Source organism: Ceratosolen solmsi, unplaced genomic scaffold (genome assembly GCF_000503995.2).
Source record: "Ceratosolen solmsi marchali unplaced genomic scaffold, CerSol_1.0 scaffold11, whole genome shotgun sequence".
NCBI lineage: Eukaryota > Metazoa > Arthropoda > Insecta > Hymenoptera > Agaonidae > Ceratosolen > Ceratosolen solmsi.
The window spans coordinates 6,723,559-6,748,625 of NW_011948416.1; the positions used below are offsets into that span (position 1 = coordinate 6,723,559).

At 34.3% G+C, this 25,067-nt stretch overlaps 1 protein-coding gene across 1 annotated transcript in view; it reads left to right on the top strand.

The window, feature by feature from the left end:
• The window catches only part of LOC105359481 (uncharacterized), a 165,374-nt gene that overhangs the window by 138,103 nt on the left and 2,204 nt on the right, over window positions 1-25,067 (top strand). Inside the window, exons 3-4 of the mRNA XM_011496094.1 lie at window positions 22,554-24,104; window positions 24,710-24,887. Coding sequence (XP_011494396.1) covers window positions 22,554-24,104; window positions 24,710-24,887 — 1,729 coding nt within the window. The remainder of the gene's footprint in view (window positions 1-22,553; window positions 24,105-24,709; window positions 24,888-25,067) is intronic.

Here is a 25,067-nt window from a genome sequence, read left to right on the forward strand (position 1 = left end):
CGTCGTGTGCGTGCGGACTCGCGCGCGCGCACGACAGCTGTGTGGGCCACGTAAGCGCGCGCGCGTGTCTTCAGTCGGTCTCAATCGCTCGCTACGGGCGATCGCGCACGTGGGGGCCCGCGCGATCAATCCTTTGGGGCCCGGCATCCAGCAACCCGGGGATGCTCTTCTGCGCCCGCATCCGAGTCCCGGCTATTCGGTTCGCTCGGACATAGCCCACAGTAGTCTGGGGCTGCGAACGTGTGGTTGTGCGCGTGCGTGCGTGCGTTGCGGATGTTGTCGCAACGAGAGGAATTCACCGCCAGTGAATATTCAGTGAGTTCATATTTACTATAAAGAATGAGATTGAACGATCGACGCTCGGCTCGCTGTTCCGCTTGTGAAAGAGACTTTTGGTATTGCGCTGCGGGTGGAAGGAAGTCGTTGGTTCGCTTGGTTTTTTAATTTGGCTGGAAGTAGTCGGTTGTATTGTGCGTGGAATGCTTTCGATCGTGCGTGAGAAGCCGATGTGCCGTAGAAATGAAGTAAGCTCGGTGAGATTTTATTCATGAGCCTAACAGGTTTTTCTCGCGGAAAAATTTCATGTCGTTGTCTATCGTAACGCATTATACGGATTTCTGATTATCAGTGCGCTCGGTCGGTGCATGTAACCAACAAAAGTGAAGCATCCGTGCACGTTGAAGTGTTAAAAAAGAAGAGGAGTACGCAGTCGTACGATAAAATACAACGCTACGACAAAGGTGGAAAAATTATTGTCCGTCTTCTTGTAGTTTGAAAATGACCGCGTAGTTTGCGAGTATTGCGCAAATGTGCAAGAAAACGAGCGACAGGACGTCGTGCTGAGGATAGCGATTTCATCAAGTGCAGGAATAAAACGTAGGTGGTTATGATATTACGATTTTAATATCGATTGTACATTGTTTCATCGAGTTTTCATTATAAGCGATCGTTTATTTTTCACTTACGCTCATACAGTTGTTCGTCTTAAAATATCATTAATCAATTTTATTAATCATTATTAATTATGCTTTAAAAATTTCACCTTCAACCGATCGTTTGTATTTCATAGAGCTTTTATTTTTCATCCATTTAGTAGTAAAAATAGTTTGTTAAAAGGAGTCCTCGTCACTCACGATTTGAATTAATTTACGTACGTATGGACACACACGCGCGCGCGCGCACACACACATACACACATACACACACACACACACAGAGGAAAAAATACAAAATATATTTAAGTGCAATGACAAAATGGAAGAAAAAAGCCAATTATACTATTTCAGTGTCGATTGAGCAATTATTTTTCCTTATTTTTTCCTTCCTTATTTGAACAATTGTCAACTTACATTGCAATTTCGCGTATTTTTCAGCCATGGAATAAAAACAGCAACTAGCAAATGAATAAGAGCTTTCGAGAAAGCGAATTTAATTGCCCGCTGGAATATATAAACGGAAAAGGCGCGCGAGCTTTTCGCGACAACAACGAACGCATCCCGATAAAAAGTTGGAGTCTGCATCAGTCGGTCCAAATTGTGTAGTGCGGAAATCGAGCTGTTCTCGTCCGTCAAGACTTGTTTCGCGCCATCACCCCCCTCCAAATACCGGTAACCTGTCAGCACCCCCTCTTGCGTGCTTAGGTGGACTTAAAGACAAACACGTGGCAGAACTTTGGTGGGAATTCTCTTTGGGGAGCGAAACTCTTTGATTTTGCATTCCATTAGGCGTTTTCTTCAAAGGATCGTTTGCGATATCGAGCTCCGCGCGGGAGTAAAATAACGCCGTCACTTAAAACCTTTACGATTGCGCTAGCGTGAACGTTAGGCTTTAATGAATAAAGTCCACAAAATACGCCCAATTCTTTTGAGTTAAGAAGCAGTAGTTTATTTACCGAGTATTCGGGTCCTATTGAACGGAGCTGTGCTACTAAAATGCTACTTTGAAAAGGGAGGCGCATTAAAATTCTAATATTAAATATTCAGAACTTTGCGCGCTCTATTTATCATTTTGTATTTAACGGCAATTTATGGGTGTATATTGCACGTGTAAATATTATAAATTGACTTAACTTGAAATGCATTATCTTTTACGGCCAATAGATTCGACATTCACTTCCCTTACCGCGCTCGCGCGCAAATTTCACTGGCGTTTATTTCGTAAATTTCTTAATTGAGTCGTTAATATCGACTATCACTCCGATGTCGAATTATCATCATTTGATAATGATTATAAAGAAATTTGTCAACATTTCCAAGCCTACTTTCTACCATTGATTAGCCGTGCCAATAATAATGATTACTATTAAAGATTGCAAGAGAGCGTTGGTTTCTGTAAATTACCGCGTTGCGGTCCCGAGGTACAGAAACATCCGCGTAATAAAAGTAAAAGCAGCGCTTTCGAAGCAAGAGCATAAAGAGTGACTCTGGCGAGCTTCGTAACTAAAAATTTTAAACGCGACTTCTCCGGCGTCGTCACTCTATTGATAAATATATGCGAGTTCCATCCACCTCTAAATTTCACCTCTAGTTTTGTCGATAAACTACTACATATACGCGCCAACCGATATATAGGTTCCTCCATGTCCAGGCCAATACCGTTATTGACCCCTTATGTCACACCCACACATTTTCAAGCAAACGCACACACACGCACACAAAAGCATACATGAAAAGATGAGAGAGAGAGAGAGAGAGAGAGAGAGAGATTACAAATAAATAAACAAATAAAGGCACAAAGACAAAAATGTAGATGTGCGTGCGAACGAGAAAAGAAGCAGCACCTTGTGACTTTTTACCGGTAAACTCGCATCTATTAGTCATTGCGATCTAGTAGATTTTAATGTCGCCAGAGAATAGTCGTTGGGTGATAAATTAGTAGCAAACGTTGATCTTACGAAAGCATGATTTCTGTGTTTTACTGTTCGCTCGCTACTTATTAATGGGAATTTTTTGTCGAAGCATAAGTTATTGCTTTTTTATTCCTAAATTTTTTCATGTGGCACAGAATTATTGATACTTTGCAATTTTTTATTTGTGCAATTATTTTCTTATTACGTAAGTCAATTGAAATTCTAATAACGCTTTACTTGCCTCTAAGTACGTTTAAATATAATACGCCGAACTAATTAGAATAAGAATTAACATTGACGCCTTGAATTATTCATATTACAGACATTTACAATCCAAAAATTTTATTTCATTCCACTTTATAATCGTCGCATGATGTCGAAATTTTACATTCAATATTTTAATTTTTTTTTTTCTTGACTTTTAATGATTATCATTTTATCGATAAAATAAAAATTAATTTTAACTAACAAGATTTATTTAACAATATAATAATACATGTACTTAGATTAAATTGATACGAAATAACGATAATATAAATATTAATAGTTAGTTAGTAAACTTGCATCTTAATTGAGAAAGTACTCATTAAATCATATTCCCCATTTATCATTGACCAATATTATATAGAGTTTTTTCGCCATAATTAAAAATGCAAGAGCCATGCAACATTCGGATATCAATGGGTTATTTCTGAAAATATAGTGATTTTTTGAAAGCATGAGATTATACAACGTTATATAATTTAAAACATGATCAACATTAAATTTTATATATTTCATAAAGACTTTTATATCGGAAGTAATAAAAGTGGATGGGAATATGAAAGTATACAAAAAATACATAAAAGTGTATAAATTCATAAAAATAAAAGTTTTATAAATATACTTCTATATGTACAAAAACCTTTTATGCGTATCAACAACAAAATTTCATCGCCTGATTATAAAATTGTAGTTTTTTGCCGAAACTAATAATAAGTTATCCTGTTAGTAGTAACAGCATCATATATAACATTTACATTTGATATTAAAATTGTCTGTAAATATGCATAATATAAAATGTCAATATAACACGCCTTATGATTATTTGACAAATTATAAATGTAATTTTCAATATTCTATTTGTACTTTCATAAATTGAATGACACACGTTTTTCTTTCATCTAAAGCTACAAGAGTTTTTCTACGATTTTTTTATGACTATTTTGAACAAAAGTGACCATATTACTGTGTGATGGAACTTGGAATATTTTTTATATTATGTCTTATATTACTGCAAGTTGAAAACAATATTTGTGATAATCGAATATAAGAAGAATTCAAGTAAATAAATTTTTCGCTGCCAAATTGCATGCACATCCGTATTATTTTCTATAATTTTCGCAAATAATAATTTTAACGTATGATTTACGTGTATTTATAATTTCAATTATAACTTATTTAAATATATTATATAAATATATAATTATGTAAATATTCAATTATTAATTATAAACAAATAAAATTGAAATGTATAAATTACGTGAATTTATAATTTCAATCTGAAATACCGAATTTTTCATAGATTTTAAAAACATTTTTATACACATATTCTAGAAATTTAGAAATTTTTAAAAACTGAGAAAATAAGTAACCGAATATTACTAAAAGTTAATTTAAATTTTTTACTTATTCCAAAACTACATGGTTATATTAACTTGTGCAGCTACGTATTACGAAGTTTAAAATTGTTACCATTTTTTATAAAAAATATATACTTTTCGAAAGTTTTAGAAAACATGTCGCGGTTCTTGTGCGTCATAAAAAAAATTAGTCGTTTAAATTGAAGTAGAGAAACAAATCAGAAGAAGAATTGATTTCACACATATCGAATAGTTCGGTATGCTTTCGCTATCCTGTTAATTTGTAAAATGCATCGTTAAATCTTTGGTTCTCTTTTCTATTCCATATATATATATATATATATATATATATATATATATATATATATATATATATATATATATATATATAGAAAAATAAAATTAGTAAAATTAACCATATAAATTATAGAAAACTGACTTGAACACATATTAGAGATTAATAAGTTCATTTAAGTTTTTGTCAGTAAACTATGTATAATAGTTAAATTGATTTTCTTCATATCATTTCTCATTTAATTATTTAGATGCATTTACATTTCTCTATTTACATTAAAATGCCGTTTGAGATTAAAAGAGTATAAATTGAATATCTAAATTTATTTGCATCGCAGGAAACATTATTACATTATTTTTTTAATTATCTATTTTATATTGCATGCAAATTTAGTTTAATGACAATTCAAGTCTTAGATAAGGCCGGAAATAAAAATAATTTGCATAGAAACGTAGACACTAATATAACTATTCACATTTACACGTACAGTTTTATAAAACAATAAGAAATTAATATTGCCGTATAAATAATTGTTTTGTTAATACTGAAAAAATTATGGAAGTATTGACAGAAATTTAATCACGATAGAAGTTATGATAATTATATAAAAAGTTTAAAAATCATTTTTTATTTTATTTTTCTACATTTATATATGCAAATTCGAAAAGTAAAAAAAAACATGTAATAGATAAATGTATATTTACGCATTATATACAAATGTATGTGTATACATATATATCTATATATCTAACGCCTTCGTTAAATTTAAATAATATGTAGTTATTTGGTATAATTTACATAACTGCGTAACGTGTCTTTAAAATAATGCAGTTTGAAAGGTAAGTAGCGTCCGATGTTTCTAATGGTAAAAATAATGTGAAGATGAAATTGTGGTTAAAACAAACACGAACTTGTTAAGAAATTAAGGAATATATTATTCGTTGCGTATGAAGATGAAAAAAAAAATGGAAAACATTGGGATAAAAATCTATAGTAGTAAGACATAAGTTTTCGTACTTTCGAATGTTCACGAGATCTATAAAATGTCATTAAATCACAAAATTGTTTCAATTATATTTTTACCGCGGAATAATGTATTTATAATCATCATTTATGAGTAATTTATTTAATTCTTTATAAAGTTAACGTATAAAGTTCAATTATTTTCTTCTATCAAATCTCTTTGTACTCGAACGAAGAAATAATGAGCTGTCAATGTTGCACGAGCACACTTGTCTGTCTGTTATTAAAATAGAAGAAAAAAAACGGATAACAATTTTAGAAACAAAGGGACAGTAGTCGAAAATAACAAACAAATAATCATTATCCGCTTGTAATGAAAATATAATTTCAACCTTTAATAATCTTATTACACAGTAAAAAGATCCGTTTCAATTATAGTCCGTTAAAATAGAGTTGTCGCAAAAAACATTTATAAAGCTTTCACACGCCATATATAAAGAAAAAAAAGAGTTTTTTTCCACAAGTTTTAAGTAACCATATAGATTTTCTTAACTTTAATTTTCAAATATTGCGTAATACCCTTCAAGAGGTTGTTCGTATTGTGACTTCTCGTATATGAAACTGCACGAAACAATCATCTTTAGATAATATATCCATTGTGCAAGATTGTCGTATTATGCGACAATACACATTTGCGGAATACAGACTTTGCAGGTACACATCGGAGAATCGAAGTATTACTGACAAAACAAAAAATTCTTAACCAAGGAGTGACTCAATTTTAATTCCCAATGCTTCACACCTTCGGAATTCAATTATGTTACAACAAAATATGCCTAATTGGAAATACGAGTGTCGTGCCGCTGCAACAACAGTTCGGTGACGCGATGAAAAATCACGGACCTAGGGATAATATTAATAAAAGACAAATTGCGCGAGCGAGCCACTGCACGCTGGGCCATTATTCCATTTGATTTGAATCTCGACTCATCCCGACAGGATGGATGGATGGACACGGGCGTAATGCGATTACCAGCAATGCGCGGCTGCCATACGAGAAACGGTAAATTTAATTTACGGCGTCCCGGGAGTGAATTCCGCGGGTCCCGAAAAGCGGCACCGACGACCGCATGTCAGCGCGTTGCGTTTCATATTTCACATTTGGAAGGTGGCTGATGGCGTAAGGTGGCGTCATGCCGCGTTGGCCCGCGAAACCTATAGGAGCCTGTACTTTTGCGCGCGCGCATGCATGTGTGTGTGTGTGCGCGCGCACTTGACTAGCGGGCCGTCAACGAGCGTCAAGATAACGCAATTACAGCGCCACGGCATCCAATAAATTACCCAATCGGTTTTGCCAATTTTTCACGCTGGCTTGGTGCTAATCGTACATAAAATTTCTGCTCTCTTCGTTTAATGCCGGCTGTGCCGAGGACCTCGAGGTCCTTGCTCGTGCTTTTCGACTATCCGGCTCCGGTATAAAAGTTTTAATTATCCGGCCACATACTGCGAGGTGGCAATGAAAGGAGCATTAATGATTTCGTTGCTGTAAAATCCCTTTCTTCGGTTTTGTAGTTTATAGTTGATCGTCAATATTCGTTGTTTGCCATAAGTTTTCATCTTAGGGGTGGGGGAAAGCGGGAACTTTATCCAAGTAGAATTCACTGCGAGTGAATCAATTCTAGACTAAGTTCAGTTATTCATCTCATTACTATGTTTATTATCCATAGAGTCAGAGCTTAAAAAATATTTACATAAACGACGTATTTAAGAATCGCCCGACATTGTATTTCATTGTTGTTACAATTCGAAAAACTCGATTTACGAGCTTTTTTTTTTATAACTGGTAACATTGCCGATACTGTCAACATTGTCGCTCGACGATTCGATTTGTCAAGGCAAAATCGCCGTCTTAAAATTATCTTACGTATCGGCACAAGTTTTAAATAGATCGTTACGAACGTATTTTAAACGCGTAATGAAACGGGTAGAATATTCCACCGAAAGAGCATCGTAGAGAATTTCGATATTCCCCCCTCCCCCCGCTCATCCATGTTATGTTCACCCTTTAGTAAATCTCACGTTGAAATGCACGTTTCAAGCGCTGTGTCTCATAAATTCAGAATTACAATTAATTAATTGAAAGACGTAAAGTGACCGCAGCCATTCGTACCCATCTATTTCCATATCTACTCTTGAGATTTCCTTGCGATTAAATTTTTAAAACCAATTATTCAAATACTTCGAATCATTTATTCGTACGTGGCAATAAATAGATGACCAAAAACCAATCAAGTAACAATAGCACACAACTTTTTACTAATACTTTCATCTTATCGTTCATACTCCATAATTCTTATCCACGTATCGAAGAATTTTTACGCATCGATAAGCGTGTGTCGGACTCGCGATTATTATTTTCATTTAAAAGCCATTTTACGACTAAAGCGCACCGACACTATTAACCTCTCAATTTGGGATGCCGTGCACTCTGCAAGTGCTTTATCCGGTAAAGATTTGAAAAATCCCCGACCACTCTCTCATTCGCTCATTCCTTAAATAAAATATCGTTTCATCAGCTTAACTTTAATAACCCACACGGCCCCACACTCGCCTCAAAACAACTTAACCCACAACTGGCCCACAGCCCGAAAATCTTGATAAGCCATTTTAATATCGCGCACGCGGCAAGGAATTCGAGCCGATCGAACTTAAAAATGCTGAATGCCGGAATCTCGCGGGCAGATTCAAACTGCTTCTTCTCTTTCCTCCTTTCGCTGACAGCGCGTGGTCGGGCTTTAATCGATCCGATAAAGCATCTTTGCCGGCCGGTGAAAGATCCGCATCGCGTTAAGTGCAAGGCGGCGGCGAGTCGCGCCTTTTATCTCATTTCTTTTACTTCCTTATTTTTCTCCCCCTCGGCTCTCCACCCGCCACCCCATTGCCACCGCTGACGCGCTCTTTTTTCTTCGTCTTAGCGTTTCGCGGCTACTTGAGATGCTGCGAGGTAGATTCGAGAATACACTTCCCGTCCGTCATTTTTTATTTTTCATGCGTCTTCGTACGCGTTCTTTCGGTTGACGTTGCTCGCGTAGCGATTATACAATGCGATTTTTAATTTAGCTTGAGTGACGCAGACTTTTATGATTTTTAATAAACGCGTTTGTGATTGAGGTACTTGAAGTTTATCTGATTTTGCGTGCATCTAAGTTTCAATCGATGTCTAGCATAAATAAATGAGTAGCAGTGCGTATATTTTAGTTTACCTACAAGGAAGATTTTATGTTATTTTGTAATTTATGAAATATTCAATTCCCTATCGTTACGCAGGAAATATAGAACGAGTACTATTAATATTCTCCTTTGAATAATTTTTTTTATTTTTTTTATTTTTTTTATTTATTGTATTGGACGTGCAATACTTTACCAAGCGTTTATCATAAAATAATTATTTTTCCGCGTTAAGTAAGCTCTAACGTCACTGCTTCCACTCAATAATCCATTCATTTTGAAAGATCGGGCTATTAGATTCAATTATTCTTTCTCATATTTTATTTATATAAAATTCATGTCGACGTGGTTAATAGAATCAAGAATTATTATTTTTACTTTCTATAAATATTTCCGTCCAAGTATTAAAGCGAAAATTATATGAATATTTATGGTCAAGGCTTCAGGATGTTGATATCGATATCGATACTGCTATTGACAATACTATTTTTATAATGAAGTAAAGTTTTCGCTTATAACGAAGAGCTTTATTTGTAATTGCCTTTTCCTATGTAAAGAATTCGAGCATCAAAAAATTGTTCGCATCGCTGCTTGGGATAGAGTAAACGAGGGCACAAAGCATCGCACAGTTTATCGATTTACTCGTCTGCTCTTAGAAGCTCTTTGTAAAATCTGTTGTGCACGTTTATTTTATAAACTAGGGCAAAGAGATATTTTTTACGTTTTAGCTAGCTTTATTCAGTTATATGCATGACATCAAATTGTTTTTAAAATTCATTCGCTAATTGGATTGTATTTTCATTGCATTTTCTTCAAAGTCGATCGGAGAATCGAAATGTAATTAATTACTGGGGCCATGTATACTTGAGCCATGTCGCGTATTTATCAAAATTATAAATATTCAATTATAATTACATTTGAGCTTCCCAGCTTAATTATCCCGATCTTGCCAGCAATACTATTGACAAATTTTGCCTAAGAACTTTTTCATTAGAAATTAGAACTGAGTAAGTTTGAAAAATAAATAATTTGCCAAATGAGCAAAGTGGTAAGAAACATAGAAGGTCTGGCCAGTGGCATTTGGCTAACTTGGAAAAGCTCATCGGTCCTCGTCTATTCGCGTTCTGTTTTGAGGCAAACCAATTGCCAAAAGCGATCGACCATCATTATCATCATCATCGACCAAGCGATCCATCGCGAAAAGCAGAAAGGCCAGCCGGCAATTGGTAATGATAAGTACGCGAGACGCGACGAATCCGAGAATGAAACGTCAAAACAATTTATCCGGTCGCGTGCTGCACTTGACTTTAACGAGGAAAGTACTCGAAGCCGAACGCCCACGCACTTACCGGGATTTTCAGTGTCGATGGACGTGCGTCGTAATCAGCGAAGCCGATCTCGGAGCGCGCAAGCGCCGTTCATAAATTCTCCCCCTCCCCGGCCCGTACAGTTATCGTAAGAAAGCAGTGGCGTTTCCACCTTTCTAACCTCCGTTCTCGAATTTCCTTCTTTGCCGATAGCTGCTGCTACCGCTGCTGCTGCTCCTGCTTCTGCTGCTCCTGCTGCCGCTACTGTTGCTACTGTTGCTGTTGCTAATGTTGCTGCACTCGCTATGACATACGAGTCTATTGCGAGTATAAAACAAAGCCCAAAGCCGAAAATCTATACATTTTAATGACTGGTAATAATAGCGTTGAATATACGCGTATGTTGCGTGGATTGCGTATAATAAGAGTAATAATGGCAATCGATTGGAAGGCTCCCGCGGTCTTAGCACTTTGTGCACTTGTCATCTCGTCTTTTAAAAGAGCCTTGGGGATTTATCGTAATATTACGACTCATAGCTAACTTTATAAGATACTGAAACTTTCGGCTGGAGAATGTCAACGTCTAATGCAGAATCGACCTTGCGATTACACACGTAAGTTTTGGTAATATGTTCGCGACACTCGATCAATGCAATTAATTATCTAGTTGAATCATTGAGTTGAGTAACATCGAGAACGAAAGCATAATAATATTAAATATTTTAAAACTTGAGATAAACTTGAAGCATACGAGTGTGTCAAACCGTATGCTTATTACATGTGTATAGTTCTTTTTCCCCAACTGGCTTGAATAAAAAGCGAACCTATTATCGACTAGTGCAACACATCCGTGAATTTTGACTGTCAATTTGATAATTAAATAGCAAATGAGGTGGATAACGTCTCACTTGAAAAGACACGATCAAACCAGATAGATTTGACAATTTGACAATTATATAGCAAATGAGGTGGATAACGTCTCACTTGAAAAGACACGATCAAACCAGATAGATTTGTTTACATATAGTAAAGAGGTAAGGAAGATTACTCATTCGTCTTGGCTAAAAGGGAGCCAGAACTTTGAACGGCAAGGACTATGATTTACTCTTGTTTGACATTGGAGAAAGAACCTCAAACACGAAATTTTGATCGTAAGAGTAGTGAGCTCTGGTACTTTCTGCCCCGCTATTCCTCGATGGCCAGGATCGGTTCTCCTGACTCTCAACGCTCCGCCCTATCCAAGCCTTGGGACGAGAAGAGGTCGCGGAGAAAGATGAGCAAATACGAATCAGAAAGCGCGCGAAAGCCCTAACTAAGGATGGGACGCGTGCATAAAGGGAGGGAAGGACCCTTTAGCAGGCCGATATTTATAGTGACGCGGTAAAGTAATAGCTCTGGGAGTGGTGCGCAGTCGAAAGGGATGAGAATTACCGCGCGTTTTAAAAGGCGGCGACAATTTATCGTCGCGAGGGTCAGTCGTCCGGGGCCGACGCAGTCATCGGCGCGGCATTTTCAAGAGCCCCACACCCTGAATCATGCGCGCCTTGACAATGACACTTTTTACAGCTGGAAATCGATTTACGAGGAGATCTGTGTCGTGCCGTGACACCGCGCGCTCGGCTAATTGAAAGATTCTTTTCCTTTTATTTCTCATTTCGTCCTTTCGTTTTTCTCAGCGGCCTACGGCATACGAACGTATTTTATGCGCCGCGCATGTGCGTAGAGAAAGCTGTAATTTGTACGTCCCTTTGGGACTTAAGAGCGGTAGTGACGATCTCTGTATTTTTTACACCGTCCTGTTGTCACATGTTGTTTTATGCGCTTGTCAAACCGTGGTTTGTGAACGTTGTTGGTAAGCTTTTCCGGCAGTTGGTCTTGATTCGTTGTTGGCGAAATGGCTATGTTGGTAAATTCGGCGATTCGTCGAATTTACTAGCGAATTTTAGTTAATTTTGTTGGATATTGTTGTGAGCGGAGATGCAATCGTTTTACCATCGTTTAATTTTGTAAAATTAGGGCAGGCCTGATGTGAATTAATAGGAGCGCGTATAATATGAGATTATCAATTACACGAATTCTAAATGTGTCTCTCTGTGGCATATATGTAAAAATATGGAACGTCGAGTACGTCGAGCGCATAAAGTCAAAAAAAAAGAAAAAAGAAATTAACTTTGCCATCGTCTAGCACATAATTATCCGGATCGGCGTTAACATTTTTTTAATAAATTCTCAAGTTTTGACAAGACCTGGGCTAAAAACTTAATATAATGACATAGATTTACGAGGTATTAAAATCGCACAATCTTGTTCGTTAGAAATAAAAGAAAAAAACAAACTTTTTGACTGTAATTATTGACAAAAGCAGCGCCATTTTAGCTTAATCGTTAAGTACCGTGCCAAGGATCTCCGGTATTAACATATTTACACTCAACAGATCCCTGAATGACAACTTGTGACAGAATGATGAACAAGGCGACAAGAAACTCTTTGATAATCAACTATTACAAATTAATTTTTACTGGCACATTTCTTTAATCATTTGCTCATTATAACAGTATACCGTTTTATGTTAAGGCATGCAAGTGCAAAAATATAAAATTATAATATCTAAGAGTTGATTTCCTGTACACTGTATCCTTTGGAGTTTATACTTTTTTTATTTTTATACTCTTTTAACGTTGTTTTTTAATATAAGCTATAACAAAAGTAATAGTATTTATGCAATTTTTACCCACGGAAGAGGTAAACGAAACAAAACAGAATAAAAAAAAAAAGAAAAGAAAATAATACAAGGGAAATTTTTATCTGGATAAATATTTATGTATTAGCAATGAAATCGAGATACGTCTTTTAGTTAATAAATATCAATGAAACCGGAAGATTGATATTGATAAAGAGAAATAGCGTATTCATCTTAAAATAATTAATTTTCATGATGGATATAGCCCCTGGGAATTACAATAGTATGAGTTCAGATGTTTGAATTAATGACCGATAGGAGAACAAAATAAACTTTGATAGACACAGCTTTTCAATTTATAGCTTTATACGCATTTATTTTGTAGTACATAAAATACTACTGCAATATAATATCGGTACATTATTTTATGAAATCGATTTTGTGATTCTACCTCGCATTATTATCAAATAATTATTTATGTTTTTGAATGTAAATAATTTTAACGAGATAAAATTTTAAGGAAATTCAGTCCTCGTTCGAAGAATTGGATGATTCGATGAAATATACAACCGTTTTATTCTATTGAAAATTACCAAGTGCAATGATAAAAGAATGCCGCCGATTAAGATTAGCGTAAATTTAGATATTATGACACTGTTAAAATGCTCATATTCTACGCTAAACAGCGATGATTTAAGCATTAATAAAAAAAAAAAAAAAAAAAAAAACTTACCGTATTATTTATCAATCTATGACGAATTTGTTTATGAAATACAAAATAATCTTGGCTAATATAGTTACTTTGAATTTCATTCTTTGCCTGATTATTATGGATTTTCATTCATTTTTATTTATTATAAAAATACATGCAAGCCCTTAAGCGCCGGGAAAGCTACGAAAAATTGGATTAAAGTTTACGTTATCGTAAACCTCGTATGTTTGTATTTGTAAGTAAAAGCGTGCCAAGTTTCATCCGACACATTCTACCTAATGCGCGTACATTAATCTGCACGTACACGTAAATCCAAAGCTCGTTTAATCTCCGAAAATTCCAAGGCACTTCCACAAAGCCTTTATTGCTTATATTCTTTAACAAACATTTGAAAATCTTGCTGAGCATGTAGTGAAATCGGTATTTGTTTATTAATACATTTAATCGACGAGCATCTCACTGTTTAAGCTATTTCTTGCATTGAAATGAATTTTAACAACCGATAAGCGAGTCCATTGCATTCTGACTGGTCATCGTTCTCTTGCACTCGTAATAAATCATTGTCGAGTAAGAAGTCGACCCCTCCATGATCAGATCGCCATTCAAATGGAAAATATAATGAAGGCGCTTAAAAGTCACTGCTCTCGCGCTGCCGTCGCAATTAATTCGCGCGATTGAATTAGCAAAGAGCGTGCGATCGTTTAGCACTACGACTCTTTACGATTAGATTCGCTAGTAGCGTGTGAGATATTTTATTGCGCCTCGCTGCATACCTTAATTATTGCTTCTATGTATTTTGCAATAGGTTGCCTTTGTCTTTTTCTTCTCCTTCATCTTCTTTTTCTTCTTCTTCTTGTTATCCGTTTTTCTGCTTCAATTCTATGATCATTATGTATTGCATTATACCGAGTTTATTAAATGACAATGAATGCTGGTAATTTGATGCTTTGGAAACTTGAAGAGTGTTTTTTGTTGTTGTTGTTTTTCATTCGTATAGTACTTAAGAAATATATTAACGATTATATAATAAAACACAAACTCTTTGTTTTTAATTACGTTGATAAATATAAATTTTTTATGATTATTTATAATGGAGAGGCTTATTTAATAAACAAGAAATTTTTATTGATACACATGGATATGTTCGATAATATATTTACATATATTCTGAAGATTAGCGAGCGATCGCAATTGCTGATTTATTGTAGCAGATGTATTAATTACTTTCTCTTGAAAATGAAAAGTAGAAAGATGGAGGAACTGTCTAATGCGCGAGGGATTTATCATCTAATGAGTCTTTAGTGTCTTACATTCATTTCGGAATTGCGGTATTTAGTACAAATAGTACTTTTAATTTTATAAATATTATACAAAGAAAAAATTTAACGCACAAAGTAGTAAGTGTATTAAAGAAAATAATTAAAAAAATTTATTTTTAACTTTCATTACTCGGCTTAAATTATAAATAAATTACTATATGCTTTTTCTTGTAATATTTGTTTTATTGTTTTATTTGGAATATTTAGAATTTCTTCGATAAATGTATGTAAATGAAACACATTTTATTTTATCAATAATATATCGAGTTTAAGGTGGCAGTGTATAATCAAAATTTTATCTCGCCGAGAAAGAATATAAATAAGAAATGACTTTAAGAAAAGGAAAGAAAAAGCATCCTCTATATTTCAAGCTGATAAATAGGTAAATTTTGGGAAAGAATTGAATATAAAATTCTGTAATATTCATGTGAATTTATTTAATAATATTTATTTGCTTGATTTTGATTTATGAATTGTGCCACAGGATGTTTAATCATGCAAAAAGGATTTGTAATCACATATCACATGCATTACTCATGGTGCTTATTTCGTAATATCACTTGGAGTATATTTTTATCTTTAAAAAAAAAACGTAGAAAATTTCATATCAAACTATATTATTCCGTATGTTTCTGAAATAATTGAATAATTTGCATTTATTATGCTTTAAATTATCGAAATAGAAGTCCTTTTAATACTAAATACTAAGATATAAATTAAATCGTTATATAATAAATAACACAGGACTAGTGTGCGATCATTAACTGAACTAAATGAATAGTATTGGACTGAATCGAATAATTTATAAAAATTTAATTTTTCATTTAATAGAATTAATATCATTGATTACGTGTCGTATGACACGTATTTACCAAATGATTTTATGTCACACACGATATCAAAAGCATGTGATCTCACCTCTAAACGTTAAGATTAACAGCTCATTCAAAGCACAAAGAACATCAGCACCGCCAAAATTTTATCAATTGCACATATTCATTAAAGTATTACAAATAGATAATAAATGTGTCGTATAAACGAGGAAAGTTTTTTTTTTTAATCAAATGAGTCGAAAAGTCTAGTGGCACAATTACTTTCAGCAAGTGATAAATTGTTGTTTAACAATTTACGATTATTCGCCGATATCGATCATAAGTTGATAGTTCCTTCAAATTCTCAAAATGAATATCTGCTAATCATTAATTAATAATTAAAGTTTATATCTAACAATACGTATAAAGATTTTTTTTTTGCTTTTTAATGCTTGTAATAAAAAATGAATACTTTTTTTCTTTATTAAGTGCTTAGACAATGGATTATACGTTATAATCTAATAGAATTTAATCGTAGCTTAATAATTTATTTCATAATTGTATTAATAATATGTTTATCACTTAAAGGGAGAGAAGCTCTGTTATATAATATGAAAAAAATTGCTGATTAATGATATTAAAGCATAACGTCCAAAGACATAGTCGTTATTGATGTTCACACAATATCAAGAATTTGGAAAAATAATGTACATAAAAAGGTTCGCTTTCATTTTAAATTAAAATACAACTTCCCGATTTCACGGGATGTACATTGTAGAGTTCACGATAAAAAGCCAAGTTTGTCGAAAAGCGGAAATAGAGTTGGCGAGTCATAAAAATGTAGCATCCTCTCATGCTTAATTGTAAAACGTTAAGAAAAGGTTTTACATCGTTATGGGAAAAGGACTGCGCGAGCAAACAATTGACGGCTTATGAGGCTGTTGAAAACGGTCACGGTGACGCGGTTAATTGTAGCACGATGACGCAACGATGATAAATAAATTTCAAGGTGAAGGTTTTGAAAAAGTTTACGTTGCGTCGCTCAGCTGTGTGACTGGGATATCTGTTGTTTGGTTTCTTTTATTTTATGTAAGTTATTTTTGCTTCGCTGCTTATTCGTTATACTTAATTGTTCATTAGTAAAGCGTAGAAATTTTCTCCGCATAAGGCTCTTACTAAATAACGATATGACGTATTGATAAAGACACGTAATTGCATAAATAGAAAAAACGATGTAATTTCATCTTATTGTAAAGTACAAACTTTTAGGTAAAGAGTTTTTAATGGTTTTTTTGTCTTGTCTATTTAGTCGAATCAAAGATACTTATTTTCTATTACAATAGTTTTCGTCTTCCGGTATGATTGTGAATTTATTATTATTGGATATTATTATAATAGAGCATCGGATAAATTGATAATAACATTATTACTACTAGCTTGCCTATGAAATAAAATAAAAATTGTACACAATCGATTTTCTGTGTAATTACAAGTAATAGCTGATAAAATCACATATTTAAGAAAACTTTTAAAGATTCTAAATTCATAAATGACTAATATTTATGTACTAACCACTGTAAAATTGCAATAAATTATGTATTAAGTAATAATACCTTGACTCAATTAATTTTTACATAAAGTTATTTAAATTATTTCAGTAATAAGTGTTAGCATTTAAATTCGATTCCCAACGTTATTTATACAAAAAAATTCCACAAAATAGTTAAAATTGCGAAAAAGTTAGGGATACCAATTATGAATGGCATGGAATGGATATTAGCTGGATAGAAAAATCTGTTTCCTCGATCGATAACAGCTAGCTGATTTCGGCTCCTTTTACAAATTGTATATTCCCGAATTATAAAAGCGCACGCTCCAGTGATTAACAATATAAATTCACGCATCGGTGTCGATGATAATCACCGTCGCTTGCCTTTATAAAATCGGCATTAAATCCCGATTGCGCTAGACTGATTAAACTTTCCATCCGATCGTCTCGTTACTTCCGTTACGTCGTCCGACGGAGAAAAAAACGCACCCCACGAGATTAAGGTCAGAGCTCCATGTAGCTTTGAACGCGTCACGAAAAATTACCTTCCAATGGACTTGTGCGCATGCGTCCTGAAAGCCTTTGACTTGTCATGGGCGTATCTCGAACAAATTAAACGCTGCCCGCCAATTTCTGCTGATCGATACTATGCGACACTAAGAGAGAAAGTGATACTGGGCAATTGCGTTTGTCTCTACTTAGGCGGGATTCGACTCTGCGCCGTGTATAATAAATTTATAGAGTGCACAGAAACCTGCTTGAAAACTTTCATTTTCAAATATTGTATCGAGATTCCGATTAATGAACATGAATCATTGTGGGCGTGAAGCCCGACAGTTGATTGAATTCGACTTTTAAATGTAAATAATAGATAGTGCGGTTTGATTCGAACGAATAATTAGATGTTCGATGCAAACTGCATATTTTCATATTTATTATTTACGAGTTAAAGTTTAATTATAAAAAAATATTTTTAATTGAAATATCGTGATTTGTATAATAATAGATTATATATATCGATGTATTTAATTGAGCTTCGACTGTTATGGAAAATCAGTTATTCGAATAAAATCATTGTGTTGATTTTATTTCTCAATGCGTAAACTTTTGTTAATTGGATGTAGCATTGATAGAACATTAATCTGTTAATTATTTAGAAAAAAAATTATGGGAAAGTAAGATTGTCCGATCTCGTTAACATTTGTTGTATTACTCATAAGAGTTGATTAATGTTCTATTAATTAATGTTTTAATCACGAAATATACGTAATCGGTTTTCAATTTTCTCTAATTTTTTACACACTAAGTAATGGTATTGAGACTCACGAGAAAATACTTATCAATACCTTTTATAAAGTCAAATTTCAGTCTCTTCTTCATACACACGCACACATTTCCATATTTAGGATACGATTTTTTTTTAAAAATCTATTATTCAAATAAATATAAAAATAATTTAGTAAACACTGCCAGTCGTGATCTTTCATAAGAAACTCCCCCCCCCCCCACATGAATATCTTACGTCGCTACACCGATAAATCATACTAGGAGGTTAGCAGATTAGAAAAAACTTTTTTTTTATTAAATACAGCATCAATATGAGTGATTTATTGAAGAACCTGAATAGTAAAAAAAAGAAAAAAGAAAAAAAAGGAAATATATCGTCATGAAAAAGTACTATCATTAATCAAACTAAAACAGTTTTTTTTACTTTATTCATAAAATTATTCATAAATGAGAGACGAAATCGTCATCTTTTATTCAGGCTCACTCAAGATGTACTTGAAGAATCTTCATGAATAATTAATTCCTCATTGCTAATAACGGCTAATAATAACCTTCTCTATCAAAAAGATATTTCTTAATGTATTATCACATCAAGCCAATCAACTACCTTGCCAATTTCAATAATAACACGTTACCAGCTACCATCGCGTATACCCAACAAACCCTTGTCAAAGATTTAGAACTAGGCTTACCTTTGAAAAATGATGTCTTCATCAACGTCCATCATACGATGATTCGCCTACAGAGAGAAATCGAGGTTAATCTCGATTACCCTGAGGTGGGCGGCTGATCTCGTCTTAAGCAAATGTGTTTACCTTTCCGTACGTGTCGTGATAGCAACAATATCTAGTGCTTCTAACCGTTTGCTCATGCTGTTACTCTACGGATACCATTAACTCGATAGTATTTAAACTCCCCCAAGCTTTAATAATTCATCAGGAGCAGCTCTTCGATTAATCAGTCCTCGACCTACCGCGTATAATTATTTTATACTTGAATTTGGGAATGATTCTATTGATTGATATTTCCATATTTCGTATATTCTAAATGCGCAGTTGGAAGGGGAGGAGGAATACAATACATCATTCTAGTCATATGAGAATTCACTCCGAATTACTAATGTACCGCAAAACGTTTATATATCATATTTACTATGATTTTGTTGGAAAAATTTCTAGTTGTGACTTACGACAAGCTCATACGGATGGGTCGATTGTTTTCGAAACATATTCAGTAGACATTGCGGTATTAATTATCAATACACTTATTTATGCAGGATATTTTGATTATAATGAGCCTGATAAGCATTCTTCATTATTAAATACTATTACCAACTCGGAGCGGTACTATTTATTCAATTACGAATCCATCACCATTGCATTCGATACACATTCGATACACTCGAACGATCAATATATCAACCATGAAGTACAGCGATCTTTACCTTACTTGTACTTTTATTTTTGTCAATTTTGAATGTGATATATTGTCTTAGTTTTAACAGGCCGTTTGATTTATGGTTTATTACTGTATTATTAGTGGTGATATAGTCACCTAAAATGTCACGATATCAATAAGTGCAATTATATTGCGTTATCGTATGCATCGCTTTGGTTTTCGAATTTAGAATTAATACAAATTTATTGTAATAGAGTTGTCGTAATTAGTTGGAAGGAAGTATTATATTATTTTTAAAATTCATTACCCCTTGAAATTTTAAAATATTATTTCACAATCGTGTGCATAAATTTTATTGTATAAACGATGTGATGTAGAAAAAGTTTCTATTTATTTTAATACAATTGATATAATACAACTGATATATATATATATATATATATATATATATATATAAATTTAAAGTATTATTATTTTATATGAATATGGGATGAGTTGGTGAATAAGACCTAATTCAAATAAACTATCAAGTTATATAACTTTTCATTATTATGCAAATGATTGAAATATATATGTACATGTATATATAGTATTTGATCATTGGATTTAGAAAATTTTATATTATTGCCCTTTCTACATTTTGAATGAATAAGTATTGTTAATGGATCATTTGATGACATTAGAAGAAAGTTGTATAATAAGGCAAGCGTTGTAGAAATTTGTTTTAAATAATTGAAAATTATAATTTGTATAGCATGTATATCATATAAATATTATTAAATTATTAAAAAATATTTTATTTTTAGTTATACGTATTGTAATCAAGTTAATACCTTATTGTATATACGATATTTTCAAATGACTGCTGCAATCATTTATTAATCGTACACGTTGAAAAATTAATAATCCGAATAATCAATTAAACACGCTAATGTACATTATCGTAGATTATTTATTAAAATTATGTAAATAGGTGAATGTAAATGTTGATTTCAACGTGATAATGTAAGTATAATATATATCGGATAAATAGTCATCGAATGAAGGAAGAATCATGTTGAAATTATGTTAGGGTGAACGTAGTTACAGAATACTAACATTTCATTATCTCATTAGTTTCCCTTATATATAAACGCATTTTTATACGTTTTCATACAAATCCTTAAGATTATTTGACGTTGACCTTACGTGAATTTTATAGGCAATTTAAATTGACCTATTACTAAAGAAATTTTTAAACATATTTAACCGGTATGATTGATTATTTAATAATAAATTGCAATATAATTTTTTTCTTTCATCAAATATTACTTTTTTATTGATTCAATAAATTAAAATTAAATCATATTTTTACGAGAATTTCGGTATGAATGATAGATTTTAAAGGTAATTCAATGTATTAATATTCGCATTATTTTTTAATATAATATGACACGAATAATAATCTTTTAAGCACGTGATAGTGAGTCATTCTTTTATTATTCAATTGTTTCGAAAGTGCAACGTTTGAACCAGCCAACGATTTTTTAAAGCAGCAATTAGAAAAATTTTTCAAACTTATACATTTGCGATTTAAATGTGTGTAATCAAGCACGTAAACTGATTTAATGTAAATTGAATTCACGCAAGAGGTTAAAAGATCGAAGTTAACGACACGAACGAAACATAAAAGTACAAAAACGTGGTTATTAATATTATGTATTGTGTCGATTATCTAAATATAAACATAAATAAATAGATGAATAGTTGCTAATGAAAAAGCAGTTGAACGTTTCATATAATAAAGTATTATGACTTTGATCGTAATTATTTATCTGTCTTATTTGAAATATGATAGCGCAGACTCTTTCAAAAACATGATTGATTGATAACAATTAATTTATTGTATAACCGCATAGCACCATTTACCGCGAATTACACGAGCTATATGAAACCAATTTTTAATATTATAAGTATTGACGTAATTGGGATTATTTATGGGCTATCCTTAAAATTAAATGCAAATGACGCTCTTATTCAAAGTTTTTTAATATAGTTGTCGACCGCGGCGTTACATAGTAGATCTAGATATAGCAGCTAACCGCCGCGTCTCAAGGAATTATAATTAAGATATAGCTTTTGCTTAAAAACTTTATAGGCCAATCTAGAATTTGGAAAAAAGATGAACGAAGTGCGTCTACCTAAGGAATATCTACGTGTAGGAACCCATCAAATCCTCTAGTCCAAGCCCCTCCTTTTCGACTCTCCGCCAAACAAAACAGTAATGCCGCCGCATCCCCGGCTAACCTCATATAATCGCATCATTATGGTTCAACCGACTCTATAAATATACATAACCTTCCCACTCCAGTAGACTTTTGCGCGAGCACATAAAATGCACAAGCTAACCCACACCAGCCCATCATGCGACTTATTAATCATTTTCCTCGGACATACTGACGTAAATTTCGGCCAACTCAACCCCATCCCCACGTCCACAATGTCCAAGGTCGCTCAACTAATGTCTTATTTATATTGCCCTCGCTATTTGCAGGAGGAGATTGGTGAAATCATAGAGTCGGCTTCGCCCGTCATAGAGGAGGAGCGTCGAGTGTCACGTCGGCCGTCGCGTAACGTCGTCGATCCCGCCGCCAGCCAACCGACGGGCACCGCACGTCTCGTCAACGGCGACACCAGTGGAAATAATAGCGTCAAGCGTAGAAGGCAGTTGGAGCTGTACAATAGGAACGAGGCACTGAATAACTGGTCGGAGAATATCCTTGCAGAGTTCAATAGTATCATAGCCAACGAGATAAGCGAGTTGACCAAGGTAAAGAAGGAGCACGTGCTCGAAGGGCCGAAGCAACGTTACAGAGAACTTTTAGAGGAGTTGGGCATTTCGGATAGTGGCAGCTCCGCGGATGAGGAGGGTATCACCAAAGATCGCAAGCCAGTCGACGACCATGACGAGGAGGACGACGCAAGTGCGAGAATGACGAGTCGCCATCAGTATATGCTGAACTCGGATTATGACGAACCAAACGACCAGATCGGCTCACCTCGGAGATTCAGCGACGCTCTGCCAGAGGATTTCGACGACTCCTTCAACAATACGACCTCGGATTATGACGAGCCCAGCGGCTGTCCCGACTCACCCTCGTCCAACGAACTGCTGCGCAGCAAGCGAACTAGTTCTAGTCTACCAAGCGGCTTCAACGCGCGCTTCGCTTTACCAAAGAGTAGTGTAACGAAAGCTGGGAAGAGCAACGCGCCTCGAGCGAAGCCATTGACCGACCCGATGCCGAGATCCAGTCGAATGCTGAGGGCCTTTGCGAGATCGAAGGGAGGCGCCGAGGATCCTAGGGCGCAATTGCCACCACAGCCGTTCAGCGATCCGAGGAGGAAAGCGAATTTAGCGAGCGGTAGCCAGGTGGCGTCGCAAAGGAACCGAATCACGACGAGCCATTACGGGAGGATCCAGAAATTGAAGCCCAGTGGTGGGAGCCAAGGGGAGCCTGATTACGAAGAGATTCGCGAGATTCGCGAATACGAGGCTATCGGTCGATCTAAGTCATTGGAAAATAATATGCCAAAGTCGGCGCCCAGCACACCGACGGAGATCAAGAGAACACCGTTCTCGAGGTTCTTGAAAAAGCATAAGCACACCCCAGTTTATAAGGATTCTTCAGCGGAGGCAATTTTGGTGAGGGTTTCGTCCCTGCCAGACCAAGATTTAGTTAATCTGTCGAATGATCGGAAAGATCATGTCCTTAAAGCTCAGATTATGTCGATATCCGGGAATCGGGAGGCCGAGTCGTCGAGGAAAATTCGAGCGATTTCACCGTTGACCTTGCGATCCAATATTACGGCTAAGAGGCTGTCCGAGTCGGACAAAGACGTCACGCGTATAAGTCCGGTAGAATTGCGCAAGTTTCACGTCGGAAAATCCAATGGTAACGACGTTGCGGTTGGCTGCGACTTTCCCGAGATGAATAAAACCGAGGTCGATGGAAATATTGCTGCGATCGATGCCGATGGGGAGAGAAGACCGGAAAATGGAGACGTTAGAGCTCTTGCCGATGAGCAAAATTCAAGATCAACTTCCGTAAGTAATTTGTATTTCTTATTCACTTGTCAACAAGTACTCTCATAGAACTAATTTATAATCAATTATTTATTATGCTTTTAAGGCTCTAAATGACGCAAAAATAAAAATAATAGAATAATAAGACAATCGTAGAAGAAAAACGCATTATAATCCAAATAAAGTTACACAAGTCTTATTATTGTATATCTTATATTATTATTATTATTATTATTATTATTATTATTATTATTATTATTATTATTTTGCTTTTAAATCAATTATATATTTTTGATCGTAAGTAAAATTGAAAAATTTACACGGCATATTATTAATTTATTATCCCTTGTCAAAGTATTTTGATTATAATAGATAAAATTAATTGATAAGTTTTCGCTACTATTTTAAGGTAATTGCTGAACAAATAGCAAATTTAATGCTTTTCAATTGTATAATATCGATAACTATCCACTACATTAATAATATACCCAACATTACTGCCTGAAACTCTAAAATTTCTTTTATGATCCTAGCGTTATAAAGGGAAATTCTCGCCCTGTAGTAATAATTACAATAATTACAACGGCTCAGTCTTATTGAATTTTTATTCTATAATTGTATTTCAGTTACCCGTATCACTACAATCTTTACTCTCTCGATTGACAAAAAGTGGTGGCTCATGCTGCCCTAATAGTCCACCTTTTGAAAGCCTGACCTACTCGGATATGGCAACCCAAACATCTCCAGCTATTTCTCGAAGTTCGAGCTTCACGTGGGTCAGCGATTGTGATTTCCCTCATCACGGTAAATTGACAATAAAATAGAATTTTCTGAAATGTCTGTCTATGACAATTTGCATGCATATATATATATATATATGTGTGTGTGTGTGTGTGTGTGTGTGTGTGTGTGTGTGTGTGTGTAATCGTAAATTTCACTCTAACAATCTTTACTTATTTATTATTATTTATTGACTCGTTTTAA